Raw genomic sequence first — 18,968 nt, forward strand, 5'->3', positions numbered from 1 at the left:
ATTGACATGGTGGCCTGGACTGCCTGTTCCTTCCAAAAGGCTATAGCTCTGACTCTCTGCAGTTTGGTTGGGTATTCTGACCCAGCTCAGAGAGTTTGTGCAAAGCACTATTTCCCAGCACCAGAGCCCCTACAGCTGTTCTTCCCCCAAAGGGTACCATATTCTTGGAGGGTGGTGCTGATTCCTCTTGCCATTCCTCCATCGTTAGGGTACCAGGCCCTCCTAAGGAGGACGTGCTGAGTTGTTTATTATAAAGAAACAGACCGCCCCAGTGGTCCCTTTGATGTATAACGATTTCTGGTGTTTTTCTTTCCAACAGGTATTTGACATATTAAATGGGAAACCATATGAGCCAGAGTTTATATCTGATGATTTACTAGCACAAGGTGGGTTGTAATAAAACCAGATTCTCTTAACCATTATTATCTCCACACTGTCATTTAAAGGGAGGAACCAGCATTATCCAGGGTCTACTGTGAAAAGTACATTTCTTATTTCAGAACCAAAAGATGCTAGAGGTAGATAAGGAGAATATCCAGTTTTAATCTACTGTAAATATATACTGCCTTCTACTCAGCTGGGCTTTGACCTTCAAATAGAGTAGCTTGGTTGGTTCCACTGGGAGTTGGACGGCAAGCCAGGCAGCAATGATCAGTCCCTCCAGAGTGTCTATGGCATGTTAGAACAAGTGTGTTCCTTCTTCATTTCCTTCAGGAGACATGAAACAGCTGGCTGAAGATGTGAAGCTGCAGCTCTATAAGTTGCTAGAAATTCCTGATCCAGACAAAAACTGGGCTACTCTGGCACAGAAATTAGGTCTGGGGATACTTAATAATGCCTTCCGGCTGAGTCCTGCTCCTTCCAAAACACTTATGGACAACTATGAGGTAACACCTTACCTTACAGATTTAGCAATTTTCATTTGACTTTACTCTGTTAACATCTCTGGCCAGGGCATAATCTCCTTCCCTTTTCCTTAACTCTGAAGAAGAAAACCAGTCATTGCCCAAGGCCTGGGAGGGTGACCCAGGCCAAGTTGGCAGCCCATCTTCCTGAGAATGCTGTTTTCAGATACCTTCAGAATTTCCCCGTTTTCAAATACCTGGAGACTTCCTGTGAAAATGCTACGTAGAGGGTCAGGATTTTCACAGAACTTTAACGGCCCTGAGCAAACAATCGACTGTAATCAACATGTGTAGTAGCTTCCTGTCCCCAAGAACACTCCTTACCCCATGGCAGGGCATTGAGTCGTGTTCTGTGAGGTGACTCCTAGTGGAGCCATTACCCGGGAATTTTTTTTTTTCATTTCTAAAAATAAAATGTAGAAAAGCATGGGGTGAAGTTTTCTGTTGAAAATTTCATGGTTAGCTTTTGTTTCTGCATGGATTTCAGAGCCTCAGCTTACAGAGGGAGACTGTGTAGACGTCACTGTAGGCAGAGTTTCACTGCCTCAGCGCTTCTCTCACTGTCTCTCTCTATGCTTACTACAAACCACTTCTCTGTGATTTCCTGAGTGGTCTTTGAGCCGAAACAGGAAACTTGATTCGAAGACTGTATTTTCTTAGTCGCTTTTCTCTGACCTTTCCATTTCCTCCTGGCTCCTGAGTGGAGGAGGCAGCATGGAAGAGGGAAGGGTGGGCTGTCAGTGCTTACAGCCTGCACTGGGACTCGAACACAAGAACATGCTCCTCCTTCCTTTCTTTCTTACAGGTCTCTGGGGGGACAGTCAGAGAGCTGGTGGAGGCCCTGAGACAAATGGGCTACACCGAAGCGATTGAAGTGATCCAGGCAGCCTCCAGCCCAGTGAAGACCACCTCTCAGACCCACTCGCTGCCTCTCTCGCCTGCCTCCACAAGGCAGCAAATAGGTAAAGAAAAAAGACAAAAGGCAGTGGGGATATTTTCCAGCTCCCCCAAGCTGGTGTCTTCAGCTGTCTTTGGATATGGTGTGGCAGTTTTCTTTCTCATCTTCTGGATACACTTCCCTGTGTGTCTGTCTGCCCCCCTGGGCTCACCCTCTGCCTCTCTTGATAAGTACCATTCATGAGGGGGCCGTACCCTTGGAAAATCACATTGACACATGAACTACTTAGTAAACACTAAATAATACAATAAATACTACAAACAACATGATGTGGGTGATTAAATTTAAGACATGAGAGAAATAATATTTACCTTAAAGAGAGAACCATCTCCTTCTTCCTTTGCCTCCTCTTTCATGCTTATGACACTGACCTTGTCCCCCACCATATATGGGACTACGTGTCGTGCCACCAAAAGTCTCGCAACCATATGAAATGGACTCTCAACCCAGCCCAGTAATCCTATATTTCCTACAATTTCATTCTCCCACTCTGTAAATGACCATTCCATGCTTTCTATTTCTAAACCCCCAACACTCCTTCCCTCCCCTTACTCATGCAACACCCTTGCTTCACACTCTGTTGGAAACAGAAGAAACCAGAACCCTCTCACCTTTGCACCAAGTGCCAGCCCACCTGTGCCTGTGCCCACATTGGCAGCCTTCCATCCAGACTTGGTGGGTTAAATTTCTTTGCCCAGCTGAGGAGCCACCTCTCCCCTGAGTCTAACCCCGTCACCTTTACTAGGTTGTTGTTCCTGTTAATTCTTAGCTCTCTCTCCTGTACTAGCCGTTCCTCCTCCCCACTCTCCGACTAGGTCACCTAGCAAGCATTTCATGAGTTCCTCATCTTTAAAAACAAAACACACCGAAACAATCACCCTCTTGATCCCACATCCCATTTAGCTACAGTCCAACTGCTGTATTCCCATACATAGCAGAGTTCCTCCGAATAATTTTTTAGAGTTGTTCTTTCCAGCTTGCCACCTTCCACCCTCTGCTTGGCCTCCTGCAGTTGGGATCCCATCCCCACCACTCCACCAGGCCTGCTGTTCTCACAGTGACCAGTCACCTCCACATTGCCAGATCTGGTCACCTCCTTTTTACCTTGGCCACTTGCAGAGTGTGTCATGGTTGACCCCTACATTCAACTTCAGACCGTCTCCATTCCTGGCTCCTCCACAGCACACTCCCCTGGCTGCCTCTTCCACACTCACCTTTTAAAGTCACAGCCCTCCAGGGTCAGTCCTAAACCCTCCCTGCTTGGTACCTCACCCAAGCCCAATACTGGCCACATCTGTCAGAAGCACTGCCATCTTCTAGGAGATTAAGACAAAACCCAAGAATTCCTCAGGAGTCCTTTCTGCCACTAATCACTTCATATGCGACCCATCAAGTGTCATCCTGTCTGCGACCACTGCCCTAGTCCAGCCCGCCATCATTTCCTGCCTAGATTCTTGCACGGCTCCTACTCAGTCCCCTTGTTTCCTTCCTGTCCACCTCCCTTCAGTCCACTCTCCGCCCAACAGATGGTATGATTCTTCTTAAAAATCAGTGACATTGTGTTACTTCTGGGTTATGCCCTTCAGTTCGTTCAGTCATTCATTCAGCAAATCCTGATCGAGCATACACTGTGTGCCTAGCAATGTTCGAGGTTTTAAAGATAAAACTGTGTCCCTGCTTTACTCGTTTGCTTTCTTAAACATTGCTGTGGAAGCTCTTCCTCCACACTGCCCTTCCATTCCCAAGTGTTTTCTCTGCTCCCCTGGCTCACTAGTCTGACCAGCCTTTTGACTGTTCTCTTCCCATTCCCTGGAAAGCTCTTAATTGGCTGGCTCTTTCTTGCCATTCAGTTTCAGCACCCATCTCACCCTGCCAGGGGGCCTTCCCAGGGGAGCAAGGGCAGACGTCATTGTCTGCACTTGAGAAAGGAATAATGTATCCGCCGGAAAAAAACCCAGATCTCCTGAGTCACAGCCCAGTGCTCCTTCTGCACAGATATTAAAAAAGAAAAAAAGCAAATACTTAACATTTTTTAAAAAGTAAATACCTAGCATTAAGCCCTTAATTTGTAGTTATTTTTAGGATATCGCATAGTTTGTAACCCATAATAGACATCAAATAAAGATTGGTTGATTAAACAAATCAGTCAATACCAAGATGATAGTCATGCCACTGGCATTAAAGTCTTAATATTCTAATATTGGAATTTGATACGTAAGAAGATAGATAGCATTTTAATTAGTGTATGTTAGACTTCTGTTTCCTTACTCACTGTATAGGAAATAATTTGTCTTGGTCATATCCCTAAGGATACTTATAAACAAAGGGAATTCAACCTGATTTTCCAGTATAGACTCATTTTCACCGAAATCATTTTACTTTTATTGCTACCAAAAATGTTTTCAAGGCAATGCATGCTGTAATAGAATATGAGGCCCAGAGAGAGATCTCATTTTTAGTTCTTGCTTCTGTCACCAATTTATTTTGCTGAGGTTCAGCAGTTTCCCCAGCTATGAAATAGATAATACAGTGGTTGGAAAACTACACTTGATTTCTAAGGGAAAAAAGGGTCCATTGTGAGTCAAGAGAATTCAGACAGGATTCTCATAAACACAAGACTAGATTGCGGGAAGATGTGAAAGCATTTGGCTAATTCTGACATTTGGCTAATAACATCCTCACAGTATGTCCCACAGTATCTTCTGCCCTTCCCACCACGGTAAGCAGTCATGACAGTGAGAGTGGCATAGGTGGGATGTGTGGCTGGCAGAAGCCAGTGGGCAAGAGTTGTCCACAGAATAGTCCATGAGCTTTTTAGAGCCAAACTTGGAGCCTGTCTGGAGCATAAGGTGTATGAGAGGAAAGGCTTGCCTGGTCCTGGCCATTCCCCCAGTGAATTTGTGCTTTCTCCCCTCAGACGAGCTCCAAGACAGTGACAGTGTCTGCGACAGCGGCGTGGAGACATCCTTCCGCAAACTCAGCTTTACCGAGTCTCTGACCAGTGGTGCCTCACTGCTAACTCTCAACAAAATGCCCCATGATTATGGGCAGGAAGGACCTCTAGAAGGCAAAATTTAGCCTGCTGACAATTTCCCACACCGTGTAAACCAAAGCCGTAAAATTCCACTGCATTGTCCACAAGACAGAAGCTGAAGCGCATCCAAAGGTGCTCAGAGAGCCGGCCCGCCTGAATCATTCTCGATTTAACTCGAGACCTTTTCAACTTGGCTTCCTTTCTTGGTTCATAAATGAATTTTAGTTTGGTTCACTTACAGATAGTATCTAGCAATCACAGCACTGGCTGAGCGGATGCATCTGGGGATGAGGTTGCTGACTAAGCTTTGCCGGCTGCTGCTGGATCACAGCTGCTTTCTGTTGTCATTACTGTTGTCCCTCTGCTACGTTCCTATTGTCATTAAAGGTATCACGGTCGCCACGTGGCATTCCTTCTGACCATCCACAGCATCGTTTTGCATTCAAATTAAGGGTTAAGAAAAGGGATATTTTAAAAATGAGAGTCACTTGATGTGCCATTTTAAAAAGGCATATTGCTTTTTCTAATGTGGTTATTTCTCTGATTTGCAAAAAAAAAAAAAAAAAAAAACGTACTTGTCAATATTTAAACATGGTTACAATCATTGCTAAAAATGGTATTTTCCCCCTTTTCTGCATTTTGCTATTGTAAATATGTTTTTTAGATCAAATACTTTAAAGGAAAAAATGTTGGATTTATAAATGCTATTTTTTATTTTACTTTTATAATAAAAGGAAAAGCAAATTGATGACCTCACCTTGTTTGATCTGTGCAGATACTTTTCTAAGATGCTTCCTTATAATCGTGGGATCATTCCATAGCCTGGTTATCACATTCACATTGCCTATTAGAGTCAATTTTTTAATCTAGAAATGAACAAATAATTATCAAAAGGAAAGTGTTTTAACCTAAGATGAAAGCTTTGGATTTGTCTAATCCTTACCCAGCTCATCTTATTTAGATTGTGCCACCTCACTTTCCTCCATCTCATGCAATGGTACACCTCTTCAATGTCTTCTCCACACCTCTGTGATAAAGTATTAAGATTTCCATATACCAGAGGGCCCTGGACTAGTAGCCTTCCAGCATGAAGCTTTGTTGAACTGCTTCTGAAAGAGTTGGGAATACGGAAGAGGAAAAAAAATTAAAGTTTTTGAGCGAGGTGCTATTGTCGACATTGTGATGCACACCCAGGATTCCCCTTTGACAAAGGACTGGTCTGCTGGTGGTGCACGCTAGCTGTCAGCTTCCTCATGGAATGCCTCTGCTGCTGGGAGCCGTGTCTTCCTAGGCCACATCCATTTCCACAATGGCACCCATGCAACATTGATCAATGTGGGCATATGAATAAGCCTGTCCAACCGGGGACAACACTGAAGGGCTGTTGAAGCTTCAGGGTTCCCATTAGAGTGGCTGAGGCTGCACTGCACTCAACTTCTCCCTCTGCCCATCCTGCTTACTCTCTCAACCTTCCATAGCTGTTGATCTTGAAGGCACTCCAGAAAGACATTTAACACATAAATTTCCAACTCAGAGTCAGTCTCCCCAAGAACCTTGCCTGCACAAGGTGCTTGGAACCATGCAGAACAATTTTGCGCAACACATTGAGCCATTAACCTTAAAAAACAACCCCTTATAAAGAAGGAAATTGAGGCTTAAAGTAGACCATAGCTAAGCTGCTTCTGAGTGTACACCCAGCTCTGTCTAGCTCCAGAGCTCATGATGGGATATTATCTTGATGAGAAGGCAGATAAAAATAATTTGAGTCCAGAAGTAGGCTCCAAAATATATAAGAATTTAGTATATGATACAGTAAAATTTCAAATCAATGAGAAAACGATGATTACTCAATGTATTAGTCTGATAAATGCAGATAAAGACACCCGAGACTGGGTAATTTATAAAGAAAAAGAGGTTCAATAGACTCACAATTCCTGGGTAATTTATAAAGAAAAAGAGTTTCAATAGACTCACAATTCCACGTGTTTGGGGAGGCCTCACAATCACGGCGGAAGGTGAAAGACACATCTTACATGGCATCAGGCAAAAGGAAAATGAGAGACAAGCGAAAGGGGTTTCCCCTTACAAAACCATCAGCTCTCATGAGACTTACTACCACGAGAACAGTATGGAGGAAACTGCCCTCATGATTCAATTATCTCCCACCAGGTCCCTCCCACAACACGTGGGAATTGTGGAAGCTATAATTCAAGATGAGATTTGAGTGGGGACACAGCCAAACCATATCACTCAATAAACAGAGGTCCCAACTGGCTAATCACTTGAAAACAATCCATCTGAACACCTGCCTCCCTCTTTTCATCAAAATAATTTCCAAATATATCAAAAATTAAGCCATAAAAATATTAGAAGTACTAGACGTCATTGATAAATAATCTTGATATAGGGAAGGCTTTTCTAAGCAAAACTTTTCACTGATATAAAAGCAGTTTAGGTTCTTCATTTTACAGCATCTCCCAAATAAATAGAATCTCAAGGAGAATCCTACTTATGTTTTCTATTACATTGCCATTTCTCCACCCCTACCCAGCCCCACTGTAAAGTGAAGTTTCTGTAAAGTGAAAAAATACAGCTCTGACTTTGCTTAATTCTTAATTTTCCAACAAGCAGCCCACGCCTCCACACCTCTGCGGATTCCTTTCTGTGGCAGATCATTGTTTTCCAGCTGGCCACTACAAAGCCTCCTGTCCTACAACATGAGGCTGACACTCCTCACACTGAGGGGAGGGGCCTGGGTTCCTTCTCTGAGAATCTAAGCAAAAGTGACAAGGATGGAGGAGATGCTAAGTGACTTCCAAGGTTAAGTCATAAAATGGAATACAACTTTTGCCCCCATCGTGCTGTGCCCTCTGTCTTAGAAGCTGGTCATTGTGTTCTGAGGGAGCCAAGTGGCCACATGGAGGAACCAAGTGCAGGTGTTCAGTCCACAGACTTACTGAGGTCCCGGCTGATGCCAGCATCAACCAAGAGATGTGTAAGGGAGTGAAGCTTTCAGAAGATTCCAGCCCTCAGCCATTGAGTCACCCCATCTAGCCCTCAAACTGCCTCAGCTGATGCTGCCCAGAATAGAGACAAGCTGTTCTGCAGAGCCCTGCCCACATTGCAGATTCGTGAGCAAATTAAATAATGGTTGAGGTTTTAAGCCTTAAGTGTGGAGTGGATTGTCACCATGCTCCAGGCTTCCAACTTGACAGCTCACCTACCAGAAGTTCACTTGAAGTGAAGCTGACTTGAGGAACAACTAAGCAACTCACGCCAAGATAGAAAAATCACATTCCCCTTCTTTCATAAGAAGCCCCATTTCTCTTCTGTCCCAAAAACTTACTCTTCTTCCTCCCAGATCTCAGTGCTGGCCTGCACCTCTGTGTGGTGCTGCAACAGCAAGGCCACCAGTGCTGTCTGGGTCTCTGTGAAAGTATCTTTCATATTGTACCAGCAGATGGAGATAAACCAAAAGGAATGCAGGAGATCAGGTGGAAAGCTATAATGGGCCTGAAATAAACCTTCCCAGAAAGCTTGTGTCACAGCAGGAGGCCATTTAAAAATAGCTTCCTCAGAACTTCAGTCATTTTTGAGGTTTCTATACTCTGCAGGCATAACCCAGACTTTTTCAGGATCAGCAGTCTTTCTTTTCAGCAGAACGAAGCCCTGCTGCTGCTCATTTACCTACCTGCGTCTTCTGAAGTAGCTGAATGTGGCACAGACAGTCCAGGTCACCACCATGGAATGCAGCTGCACAAACTGGACTTTGTACATTTTAGCAGGAAAAAAGGAGGAGGGGAAAGATCCAGCCAGCATGGAGCATTTATTACATGCCAGCCCTTTTGGATTAATAATTTCTAACTATAATTCTCAAGACACCCCTATTAAGTATATATTTAACCCCAGTTTCTAATAAGGAAATGAATGATCTGAAGTTATTAAATAACTCACCCAAGATTCAAATGCAGGCCCGTCTGATTCCAAAGGCTGTTCTTTAGTGAGGTTTGCAGTCCTTTGACAAAAACGTGCTTTATTTAAAAGAGAAAGAAAAATGCATACAGTCCTGTACAAAGATGATGGAGTCGTCATGTACCCAACCAAAATGCAAAATGAACCCAAAGTATAACTAAGAGGACATATTGCTTGGAGACTTGATTTTCCCCCTAATAAGAGGCAAGGATGCTTAAATATGAATTATTCATTGACTAGAAGTTATTGCATTTCTTTCAGCCTCCTATTTTGTGCTTTTGGGGGAAATTCTGTTTCTGACTTGTGCTTCCCCTGGGAATGGACATGGGAGGCACAGGAGTCAAAAGAGGATGAATCTAAAATTCTGTTTATTTTCCTGAAGATCACAGAACTTGGGGTTGGTTAAGATCTTAAAGATCACCTTCCTAAACTATCCAAGTTTTTATCTTTTTGTGAACGCCGACAAAGTGAGAGTGTCTCTTCTCCATTGGCCTCACTGTGGCTGGCTGCTTCATGTAAATACCAATCCTAGAGACTACAAGTTCCTGTCCATTGGTTTTCCAGGTTTGTCGTTTCGTTTTGGAATTGGGGGAGACACTGAGGAGAGGCTTGAAATTAAATGGATCTCCTTCAATTACTATGGATTTCATTATGTCCACAATAGCCTTTTTCTGTTACCCTGGACAAATGAATAGTTCCACAAGTTGTTCAAGCTTCTTAAGATGAAAGGGAGGATGGCGTTGAGATAGCATCATCTTACTTCTGTCAACTAGCTTTTCCACGTTGATATCTCTTTCCAAAGTGATTATTTCATTGAACTATCACAAGAGTCTTCAAAGAATAAAGAGATGTATTCAATCAAGATTTCTTGGGCATCTGTTGCTTGCCAGGCACTACAATGGGTGGTCATGGGGAAACTGAGACACATGAGAGGCATGACTGCAGGATCACTTGACTCCAGTAACAACACTGCAGCAGGGTGAGGGGTGAGTAGTGTCTGTCTTCCACTTAGCCATGCAGGGATCCAGGCTGACAGTCATTCTTCCTCCAACACTTGGCTCCTAAGGTCTTGCTAGGGGTGATAGCCCCAGTCAGCCAGGAGAAAAATGTTGAGAGAAGTATGTGAGGGAGTTTTGAATGTGTCACCTCCTCTCATGTTGTGCTGGAGAAAAACTTCAGTCCCTTGGTCACACTAAGAGCAGTGAAGATAGGAGGGTGGTCTACTTCTGTTACCAGTAAGAGAGCTGTTGATTTTGGAACAGGTCACAGTCTTTGGCACAGGTAATAATCCCTTCACTGAGGGAGGCTGGGCCATAACATTCTTTCTAGTTGCACCTTGTATGCAGATATTCACTCTGAAAGTCACCTGCAATCATGGTAAATGGCCATCACTAAAGGCAAAATCATTTCCTAGGATTAAGCATGAAGATTGCATTGTAAGCACAAAGTCACAGTTTTTCTTAAGGAAATCCTCAGAGATGATCAAGGATATGAGGGCAGGTAGGCTGGGGAAGAGTTACAGCAGCGACATCTTGTTGCCGTCGCACTGATTCACAGAGATCTCTGCTCTCCAACCTCTATGCTCCATAGTTCCTTAAACACTGCACAAGAAGTCCTGGGCTTGTAGACACCACAGTTAGCGTTCAAGAGGCCCTGGCCCTTTAAGATCCTACCCAAAAGAAAGGGACAAGCAAGTTTATCTTGGTTGTGATCTGCAGAGAGTTGGAAAGACCTTGGCTCCCATTTTCTCAGATAAATTGGAAAGGAGCAGAAATTGGTTCTTGTGGAAATAATATTCTCTTCAGGCCAGAAGGATAGCAGATGAAACAGAAATTCTCGAAACTTTTTATCCCAGGATTCATTCTTGGGATCCAGGAAGCAGAGCTGGTGATGAAGATAGTGAGATGGAACCCTGAGGACTATGTTGGGGGCACATCAGATCAGGGAAGGCTGTAAGTCGATGCCCAGTAGCAGACAACCAGGTTATTAGGTCTGTTCCCTGGCGAAAAGAGATCGATATTTTCTTCATTTCAAAACTGTTTCGCAGTTCCTTTTTTCCTTTTCCTAAAGCAATAATACACAACTTATTTTTTGGCTTTAAAAAATTGAATGAAAAACTTCATGTTATGGGTTTTTTTTTTTTTTTTCATTTTCAGCATCCCTTTTTATCACCTTATTCAAATGCAAATGTTCCCTTAGTCTTTTGAAATAATTTTTTTCTGTAAATTTGAAAAAAATTCACAAAAATAAAAACCTTTAAATGTAAATGTTTTCATTTAGAAAATATTTTCAAGTACTGACTGTCATAGCAGCCTGAGAGGTGAACAGGGAGGGGTTTTAATTCCTGCCATTCTCCACAGGACAGAGTTGTTGATGTGCTGGAAGGCCCCTGGTCTAATGTAAAGAGCAAGGGCTGGGCCGGGACTCAGTCTTCAATCCCCATACCGTGCTCCTTGGCTTCACACTGCAGCAGTGCGTCACGGAACACACAACTGCTTTGAAGGGGTGGGTCATGCCCACGAAAGGGAAGAAGCTTGCCAACAGGGGGATCTGAAGTATTATCCGAGGGTGACCAAACAGCAGGAAGCCAGCATTCCCTCAACAAATGAACTCAGCTCCAGCACACATGATGCTTGGCACCGGTCCCCAAGAACAGGCCCAGGAAGAGGCCTTGAGTCCATGCTGACTTTCTTCCTCCTACCCACTCCTTCCAGCCCCACTCCTTTTGCTTTAGGGCCCTCAGAAGCTTTTTTTCTCCACCACTTGCCTCTTTCTGCCATTTCTTTGTGTCCCTTCACCTTCCCTCAACAATTCAAGCCAGGACCCCCAAAAAGCTATCCATGGGCCATTCACATTAATGCAGAATCCTGCCTCCCAGCTGAAGCAAAGCCTGGACTAGGGAGGCCAAAGGGATCAGAAATGACATCCTTGTAAAGACCCATCGTAATCCCACAGACAGGTCCTGCTATAGGAGCAGGGCTGCCAAAAAGCAACATTCTTGTTCTCTTCCTTTAGGTCCTGAAGCCCCTGCCCCTCCACCATTGCTGCCAGCGACCACAGCAGCAGGGGGAATTTTACCCCCCCAATAGATGGAGACCATATATGCTCAGGAAGTGCATGTATGCTCACAGATGAGCGAACCTCTCAGGCCTGATTGATGCAAGCAGTCCTTAGCATTCTTCTCCATCCCAGTTTTGATCTGGGAAGGTCAGAGCCACCATTTGGCCCCGCTTTCCTTTACTGCCTAGCCAAATGCACATCTTGAATGATGAGCAACATATGCACACAGCATGTGGGCCAAGGACCATTTTGGTCCCTCCACCAGCAGAATGTAATTCCTTTCCCCAAATCATGCCCATAGCTCACAGTTTTGGTCCTTTCCTGATTGTTTTGTTACTGAGCCTTTAAATAGCTCATCTGACTTCTCCTCTGTCAATCAGCTATTCAGGAGGCTTGGTGCCAAGTTTTCATAGATCCATAGTAAGTAAATTTGAATTAAAAAGCATTTATATGCCACACTTTTGCCAAGGTAGCAACAGTGGATGGAAATGAAATACACATGCTCCTCCACTTACAATGGGGTTATGTCCTGATAAACCCATTATAAGTCGAAAGTGCACTTAATACCTTGATAAACACATCATAAAGTCAAAAAGTCATGAAATCGTAAGTCGAACCATTGTTAAGTCTGGGATCTGTCTGTAACCAAAAGGCAGGCAGAAAGTGGACAAATTTGCTCTGTGGATCTGAACCTTGTGATCCAGCTATGCTGGTGCTCAGCCTTTATTAGCCCCGGAGCCAGGGAAGAAACCAGAACTCAGAGCCACCCTTTGAGTTCCTTCTTTCTCCTTCCTCCCTTCCTCCTCACCTCCCTCCTTCCTCTTTCTCCCTTTCTCTCTCCCTGTCTCTATCTCTTCTCTCTCCTTTCCTTTCTCTCCTTTTCTCATTCTGTCTTCCTTTCTCTCCCTTCTTTTCTCTCTCCCCCCACTTTCTCTCTCTTTTCTCCCTCTCTCTTCCTTTCTCTGTCTCTCTCACCATTTCTTTCCTTTTCTCTCTCATTCTTCTTCTCTCCCTTCCTTTTTCCTTTCTCTTTCTCTCCTAGTCTCTTTCTCTCAACTCTTCTCTTTCCCTTTCTTTTTCTCTTTCTCCCACCTCTTTCCCCCTTCATCCCTCCCTTCTTTTCTTTCTCTTTATTTCCTTCTTTAAGGCAGTTTCACATTCATGCATTCCTCTGGGGCACTGGCATCCAGCTCCCTGAAGCCCAGAAGGTGAGGGGTTTGGGGAGCAGCCCTGCAAGTGTTTCCTTAGGCTCCCCTCCCCTCGCTGAAGGCAGCAGACGCCCTGTACTCTGGGGAAGCCTCCAGGAAGCCAGCACCCTGGCCCAGGGCAGTCCCTTCCACCCACCACCAGCCTCATTTCCTGAGCACAAGAGGCCTCTGCTGGAAGAAGCAGAACTTTGCACAATCATCCAACAGCTGGCTTGCCTATTGCTAGTCTGTTTTATTTTTTATTTTATTTTATTGCTTCTGTAAAATTGGAAAAACCTTACCAAAAAAAGGAATTAGAAATTTCTTCAGCTTTCTGCCTGGATTTTTCTCCTTCAACTCAGGTCATGAAGCCTGATGATTATTTTCCCTTAGTACAGAAGGCTTAAGTTGCTCTTTCCTTTTGGCAAGCGGAATGAAAGATTCTTAGGCCTGAACGCTTCAGCCACCACCAGCCTTATCCTTTGAGGAATGATATTGATGAACCAACATTTATTGCATTTACTACATTTATATCTTTATTTAATCTTCACAGGAACACTGTGAGATAGTTATTACCATTAATCTCAACTTCAACATAAGGAAACTGAGGCTTAGAGGTTAAGTGACTAGTCCAGGGCCAGTACTGGGAGGTTCAGTTTCAGAGCATGAGCCCATAGCCCTCGCACCACATGCAGTCTTCACACTTACACACGCACGTGCATGCACACACAATTTGGATCTTTGACAAGGCAAAATCTCATTCATGTTTGTAAGTTGACTAGTTAAAAATCTTTTCATTCCAATACCAAAAATATGGGTAGAGAAGCATGCCAGTCACCCACTTTGGCTTGAGAGCTCATTGTAAAAGAGCAGGGGCCCTTCCTTCACCCACTTTGGCAATTTTTTTTTTTTTTTGAGATGGAGTCTCGCTTTGTAGCCCAGGCTGGAGTGCAGTGGCGCGATCTCGGCTCACTGCAAGCTCTGCCTCCCAGGTTCAGGCCATTCTCCTGCCTCAGCCTCCTGAGTAGCTGGGACTACAGGAGTCCGCCACCACGCCCAGCTAATTTTTTGTATTTTTAGTAGAGACGAGGTTTCACCCTGTTAGCCAGGATGGTCTCAATCTCCTGACCTGATGATCCACCCGCCTCGGCTTCCCAAAGTGTAGGGATTACAGGCGTGAGCCACCGCTCCCAGTCCACTTTGGCAAATTATGTCCCCAACAGCCTTCCTCACTAGAGGCACCACTGCCACTGCAGCATCCCAGCACAAGGAAGTAGGTGATGCATCCCCCAGCTAATAGGACACCCAGGTGCCCACACTGCCCTCTCCAAGGCCCAGATATGTTTGACCTCAAAGACCCATGCCTTTATCCACGAGGATGCTTTTAATTATAAAATGAGAATGCCTGACTATAAGTGGGTCAAACAAATAAGGGCTTTAAAAAATACCATTATAAGAAGATCAGAGATAGATACATCTATATTTTACATGGAATCTTTCCCTTTTTAAATGTTAGCAGGTAATTCAACTTTTTAAAAGACAGTCTAGACCATGACCTGCTGGCCAAATACGACCTAAATCTTCAGGGTGACAAGGCAGGGTGCGGGGAGAATCCAGGTCCTACCTGCTCCTCTCCCAGGCTCACTGCTGCCTCCAACACCCCCAGCTCTGCGGGCTGATGCTGTTCACAGCCACCACCCAATGCCTGCACACGTTCAGTTCTGCCCACCTGCCTAGGTTTGTTCTGATGGCTTCACACAGAGGCAATGATGATTGTAATAGCTCACATTTGCTGGATAGTTAGCATGTGCTATCAATAATCTGTGCATTATCTTCTTTATACCTCACAATTAACCTATGAAGCAGATACTGTTATTATTCCCATGTTTAAAGAAACTAAGGCACAGAAAGACTCAGTAGCCTGTACCCAATGAAGAACAGCCTGCTACTGGTGGACCTGGGACTGAAACACAAGTAAGTCTGATTTCAATGCCCACACCTTTAACTGCTGTATCAATTAGGATGCTTTGGGTTGTAAAATCAGAACACCTGACTACAAGATTAAACAATTAAGCCTTTATTTTTTACCACATTATAATAAGACCAAAGTTAGATGGTTGCAGGGTTAATTTAGCAGCTAAACATCTCTGACACCCCCTGTCAAAAATGTTTCTTTAAGATCACCAAAAAAAGGCAGCAGCAGCTCCAAGTGTCAGGCCCTCAAATAGCTTCTCAATTTTACCCAACAGCAGAGGGTTTTGCCTCAGGTCTATCTCTTATCAGGCAGGGAAACCTTCCCCCAGAAACCCCACATTAGACATCAACTTATGATTCATTCTTGAAATGTGTCATGGGCCTAACCCTACATCAGTCACTGGCAATGGAGACTAGGATTAGAATAACAAATTATGATTCAGTCTCTGAGGCTGGACATGGCCACCTCTATTAGCAGACAGGAGGAAGATCTGGCTGTGAGGTGGCCAGCCAACACTGTCTGCTCCAACTACTGGCAGTGGACCAGTAAATTTTACAAAACCAACAAAAAGTAACAGGAACAGAATCAGAACAAGGGGGTTGTTCCCACCTAAATTATGAGGCAGGGATGAGTGCTAGTTCTCAAACAGAAATTTTCGTGAGCCAGAAGGTCTCATTTCCTGAGAGTTGTAGGTAACTTAGGTGTTACTATAATCATGTGTACTTGGTCACTGCATAGCATGATGTGGCACACAGGGGAGCTCAATAAATCTTGTTTAAAGACAGAGACCAACCTAAGGGGTTAAGCAAACTTTTCTTTCATGGCAAGATTCAGTAACCCGTGTCTACAGAAATAAGGAGAGATATTTATAAAACATGAAACAGTGATGCATTGCTCTTATCTTTGCTAAGCTCATTCACTGTTTGGCCCCATACAAGGACTTAAAGATGTCTTGGCAGGTTAGTTCACCCCCAGCTTGTAGATCACAGGCTCAGAGCCCCAACTACATAACCAGCTGATTTTGTGCTTTTCTTTCCTTATGTATTAATTACAATGAAGGTCTTTAAAGACTCATTTCTCAACTGAAATTTTTCCACTTATTTTTTACCATATACTTTCCAAGAAGCTTCCCTAAAGTATTGAACAAGTTGGTGCCTTATCTAATGTTGCTCCCCTGTCGCCATCACATTAACCTTAAGGACTTATCACCAGCTGGAATTGCCTCGTTCGCTGGCTTAATGATCCATGAGAACTAGGACTTGTCTGCCTTTTTCAATGCCATACCCCCAGTGACAAGGACAATGCCTGCCCAGAGTGGTCTGCAATACATGCTTGATAAATGAATGAATAAATCCTTAAGTTAAACAGCATCTAGGGGCAGAATACAAACATGTCTTAAGACAACACCGGTTTTGCCAGTGATTTTAAGGTTTTGTATGCTACTCTGGTTCATGCCTCTGATAAATCAATTAGAAAACAAGAATTCTCTCATTCGCTTGAAAATATTACTGTCTTTTCTGCATAACCCTTTTAATTGCATGTGCTTATTGAATTAATAAGATTGGATTCAGTCAAGGCAGACTCTGGGGATGTTTTCAAATGCTTTGAATTTCCCACACAGATAATGCCTACCTGCTTTTCTCCCTAAATCTTACCAAGCTGGGGAATAAGTTTCATATCTGAGAGCCAGAGGTAGCCCAAGAGAATATTCTTTCTATCTCAGGTCTTTGTCACTTTAGGAATGTTAGGGAAACATATCTTTATTTCTCCTGCACTCCAGTTCACCTTCATTCCAACAGAGAACAAAATCTTTCTATTTATTTTCCAGGTGACTTCTCATGGTGTGAAAATGTCTCACAATGAAAAGTGAAGTAAGGAAAAAAAGAGAATAAGAAGAGTTATCGTGAACGTGAATGAGAAAATTATGATTTTTATTGTTCTCTCTGTTCTGAAATGGGAAGATATAATCCTAGGAACTGACCTCTGTTCATCCCACTCTCTCTGGAATGTGCTTTGCAAGAGCATATGACAGTAGGACCTGGTTCTGGTCTTTTTATCCTATTGTTCACACAACTAAGGATATGGTTTAGATATATGTCCCCATCCGAATGTCATGTTGAAACGTAATCTCCAATGTTGAAAGCGGGGCCTGGTGGAAGGTGTCTGGATCATAGGCACGGATCCCCTTGGTGATAAATGAGCTCTTGCTCTGAGTTCACAGGCGATCTGGTGGTTTAAAAGTGTGTGGCACCTCCCACCCACTCTCTCTCGCTTGCTCCTGTTTTCGCCATATGACATGCTTGTCCCTGCTTCGCCTTCTGCCCTGATTGTAAACTTTCTAAGGCTTCATCAAAAGCCAAGCAGATGCCCGGTGCAATGCTTCCTGTACAACCTGCAGAACTGTGAGCCAATTAAACCTCTTTTCCTTATAAATTACCCAGTCTCAGGTACAGCAATGCAAGAATGGACAAATACAATCACTAACAGAAAAACCCTATCAGAAACTCAAAGTCAAGAGTAAGTGCATCAGACTGTATTCCTGCATGGCAAGATAAATCTATGAAAACAGAAAAATGACTAACTGTGCTGCCACACAAGAACTGTGGGAGAATGTTTTGGCTATTATTATTCCTTAATAGGAATAATATGTATACGGCCCATTTCTTTTCTTTTAGAAGTTGTTGTCAGCATATATTTATGTCCTTTAATTTATTCTTCCCTTACAAATTATTCTTTTCTGGTTATTTTCAGAAAGAATTTGATGTAAGAACTTACCATTTGCCTCTCTTCACTTCATTTTTACTATTGCTTTCTGTACTAACTGGGTGATAATGAATGTGATGTTAAAAAGTACAATCACCATTTACTTAGCATTTTAATTTGTTCCAGACCCTATTTGTTAAGTCCTCACAACTACCTTTGAAGGTGAGGGATCATTAGCTCCATTTTACAGAGGTGGAAACTGCAGTTCAAAAGGTTGAATTGTTGCCCAAGGACACACAGTCAGAAGCTTCAGTACCTGGATTTGAATCTAGAGACTGTGGCTGGAAGCCTCACCCTCTCCAGGACACCAAGCTCAGGCCCAGGATGATGCTTCCGTTACAGAGCGTCACTATGTGCCAATCTGGGGCCCAGCCCTTGAGCTAAATTATTTTATTTATTCTTCAAAACAAACTTACAAGGTGGGTGTTACCACTCCCATTTAGCCACAAGAAAACTGAGCACAGGAAGTTAAATAACTTGATTAAGGTTATAGAACTAGTAAGGGCGAACTGCAAAGTAAACTCTGGCCCATCAGCTTGAAAGCCCCTTCTCAGGGCCCCTGGCACAACATGCACAGGTGTCAAGAAGAGCAGTCCTCCCTGCCTCGCAGCAATGCTTTGCTAAAACAGGATTTACAATAGTCATAAGAACATGATATAATATTTATCAAGTAAGACTCTACGGAGTTCCAGCCCTAAGTCCCCTTATCCCCTCGATAAGGCTTTGTGTGTGTGTGTGTGTGTGTGTGTGTGTGTGTGTGTGTGTGTGTGTGTGAACATATAAAATGAGGATACTCTTAGATACTGAAGAAGACTGGATTGTCTGTAGTTACTTTTAGAGTCACTGAACATAATGCTTCTCATTTTTAAAACCAAAACCACTAATAATATCTTAGTTTTAAAGCCAAACACTCTTTGCTGGTCCATTCTATAACCAATTACGTGACTGTTTCCAGAGAAAACCTTTCACGTGTCTTAGTATAGATTCTTCAAACTCTCCCAGTTTACCAAGCAGAATAATAACGAGAACTAAATGGAAATTAGGGTCCAGCACAGTATTGGGCAAAATTGAATATTTATAGAATGGTTAAATAAGCCACAGATGAAATATCAAG

At 43.5% G+C, this 18,968-nt stretch overlaps 1 protein-coding gene across 4 annotated transcripts in view; it reads left to right on the plus strand.

Moving 5' to 3' along the window:
- Positions 1-5,653, plus strand: part of NFKB1 (nuclear factor kappa B subunit 1) — a 115,712-nt gene extending 110,059 nt beyond the window's left edge. For all 4 annotated transcript variants that reach the window (XM_054484536.2, XM_054484537.2, XM_063663931.1 and 1 more), the window contains 4 exons: positions 320-386; positions 715-887; positions 1,711-1,867; positions 4,781-5,653. In XM_054484536.2, coding sequence (XP_054340511.1) covers positions 320-386; positions 715-887; positions 1,711-1,867; positions 4,781-4,941 — 558 coding nt within the window. In that variant the 3' untranslated portion in view covers positions 4,942-5,653. The remainder of the gene's footprint in view (positions 1-319; positions 387-714; positions 888-1,710; positions 1,868-4,780) is intronic.
- Positions 5,654-18,968: the final 13,315 nt, after the last annotated feature.

The sequence above is a fragment of the Pongo pygmaeus genome, chromosome 3 (genome assembly GCF_028885625.2).
Source record: "Pongo pygmaeus isolate AG05252 chromosome 3, NHGRI_mPonPyg2-v2.0_pri, whole genome shotgun sequence".
In the NCBI taxonomy this organism is placed as follows: Eukaryota; Metazoa; Chordata; class Mammalia; order Primates; family Hominidae; genus Pongo; species Pongo pygmaeus.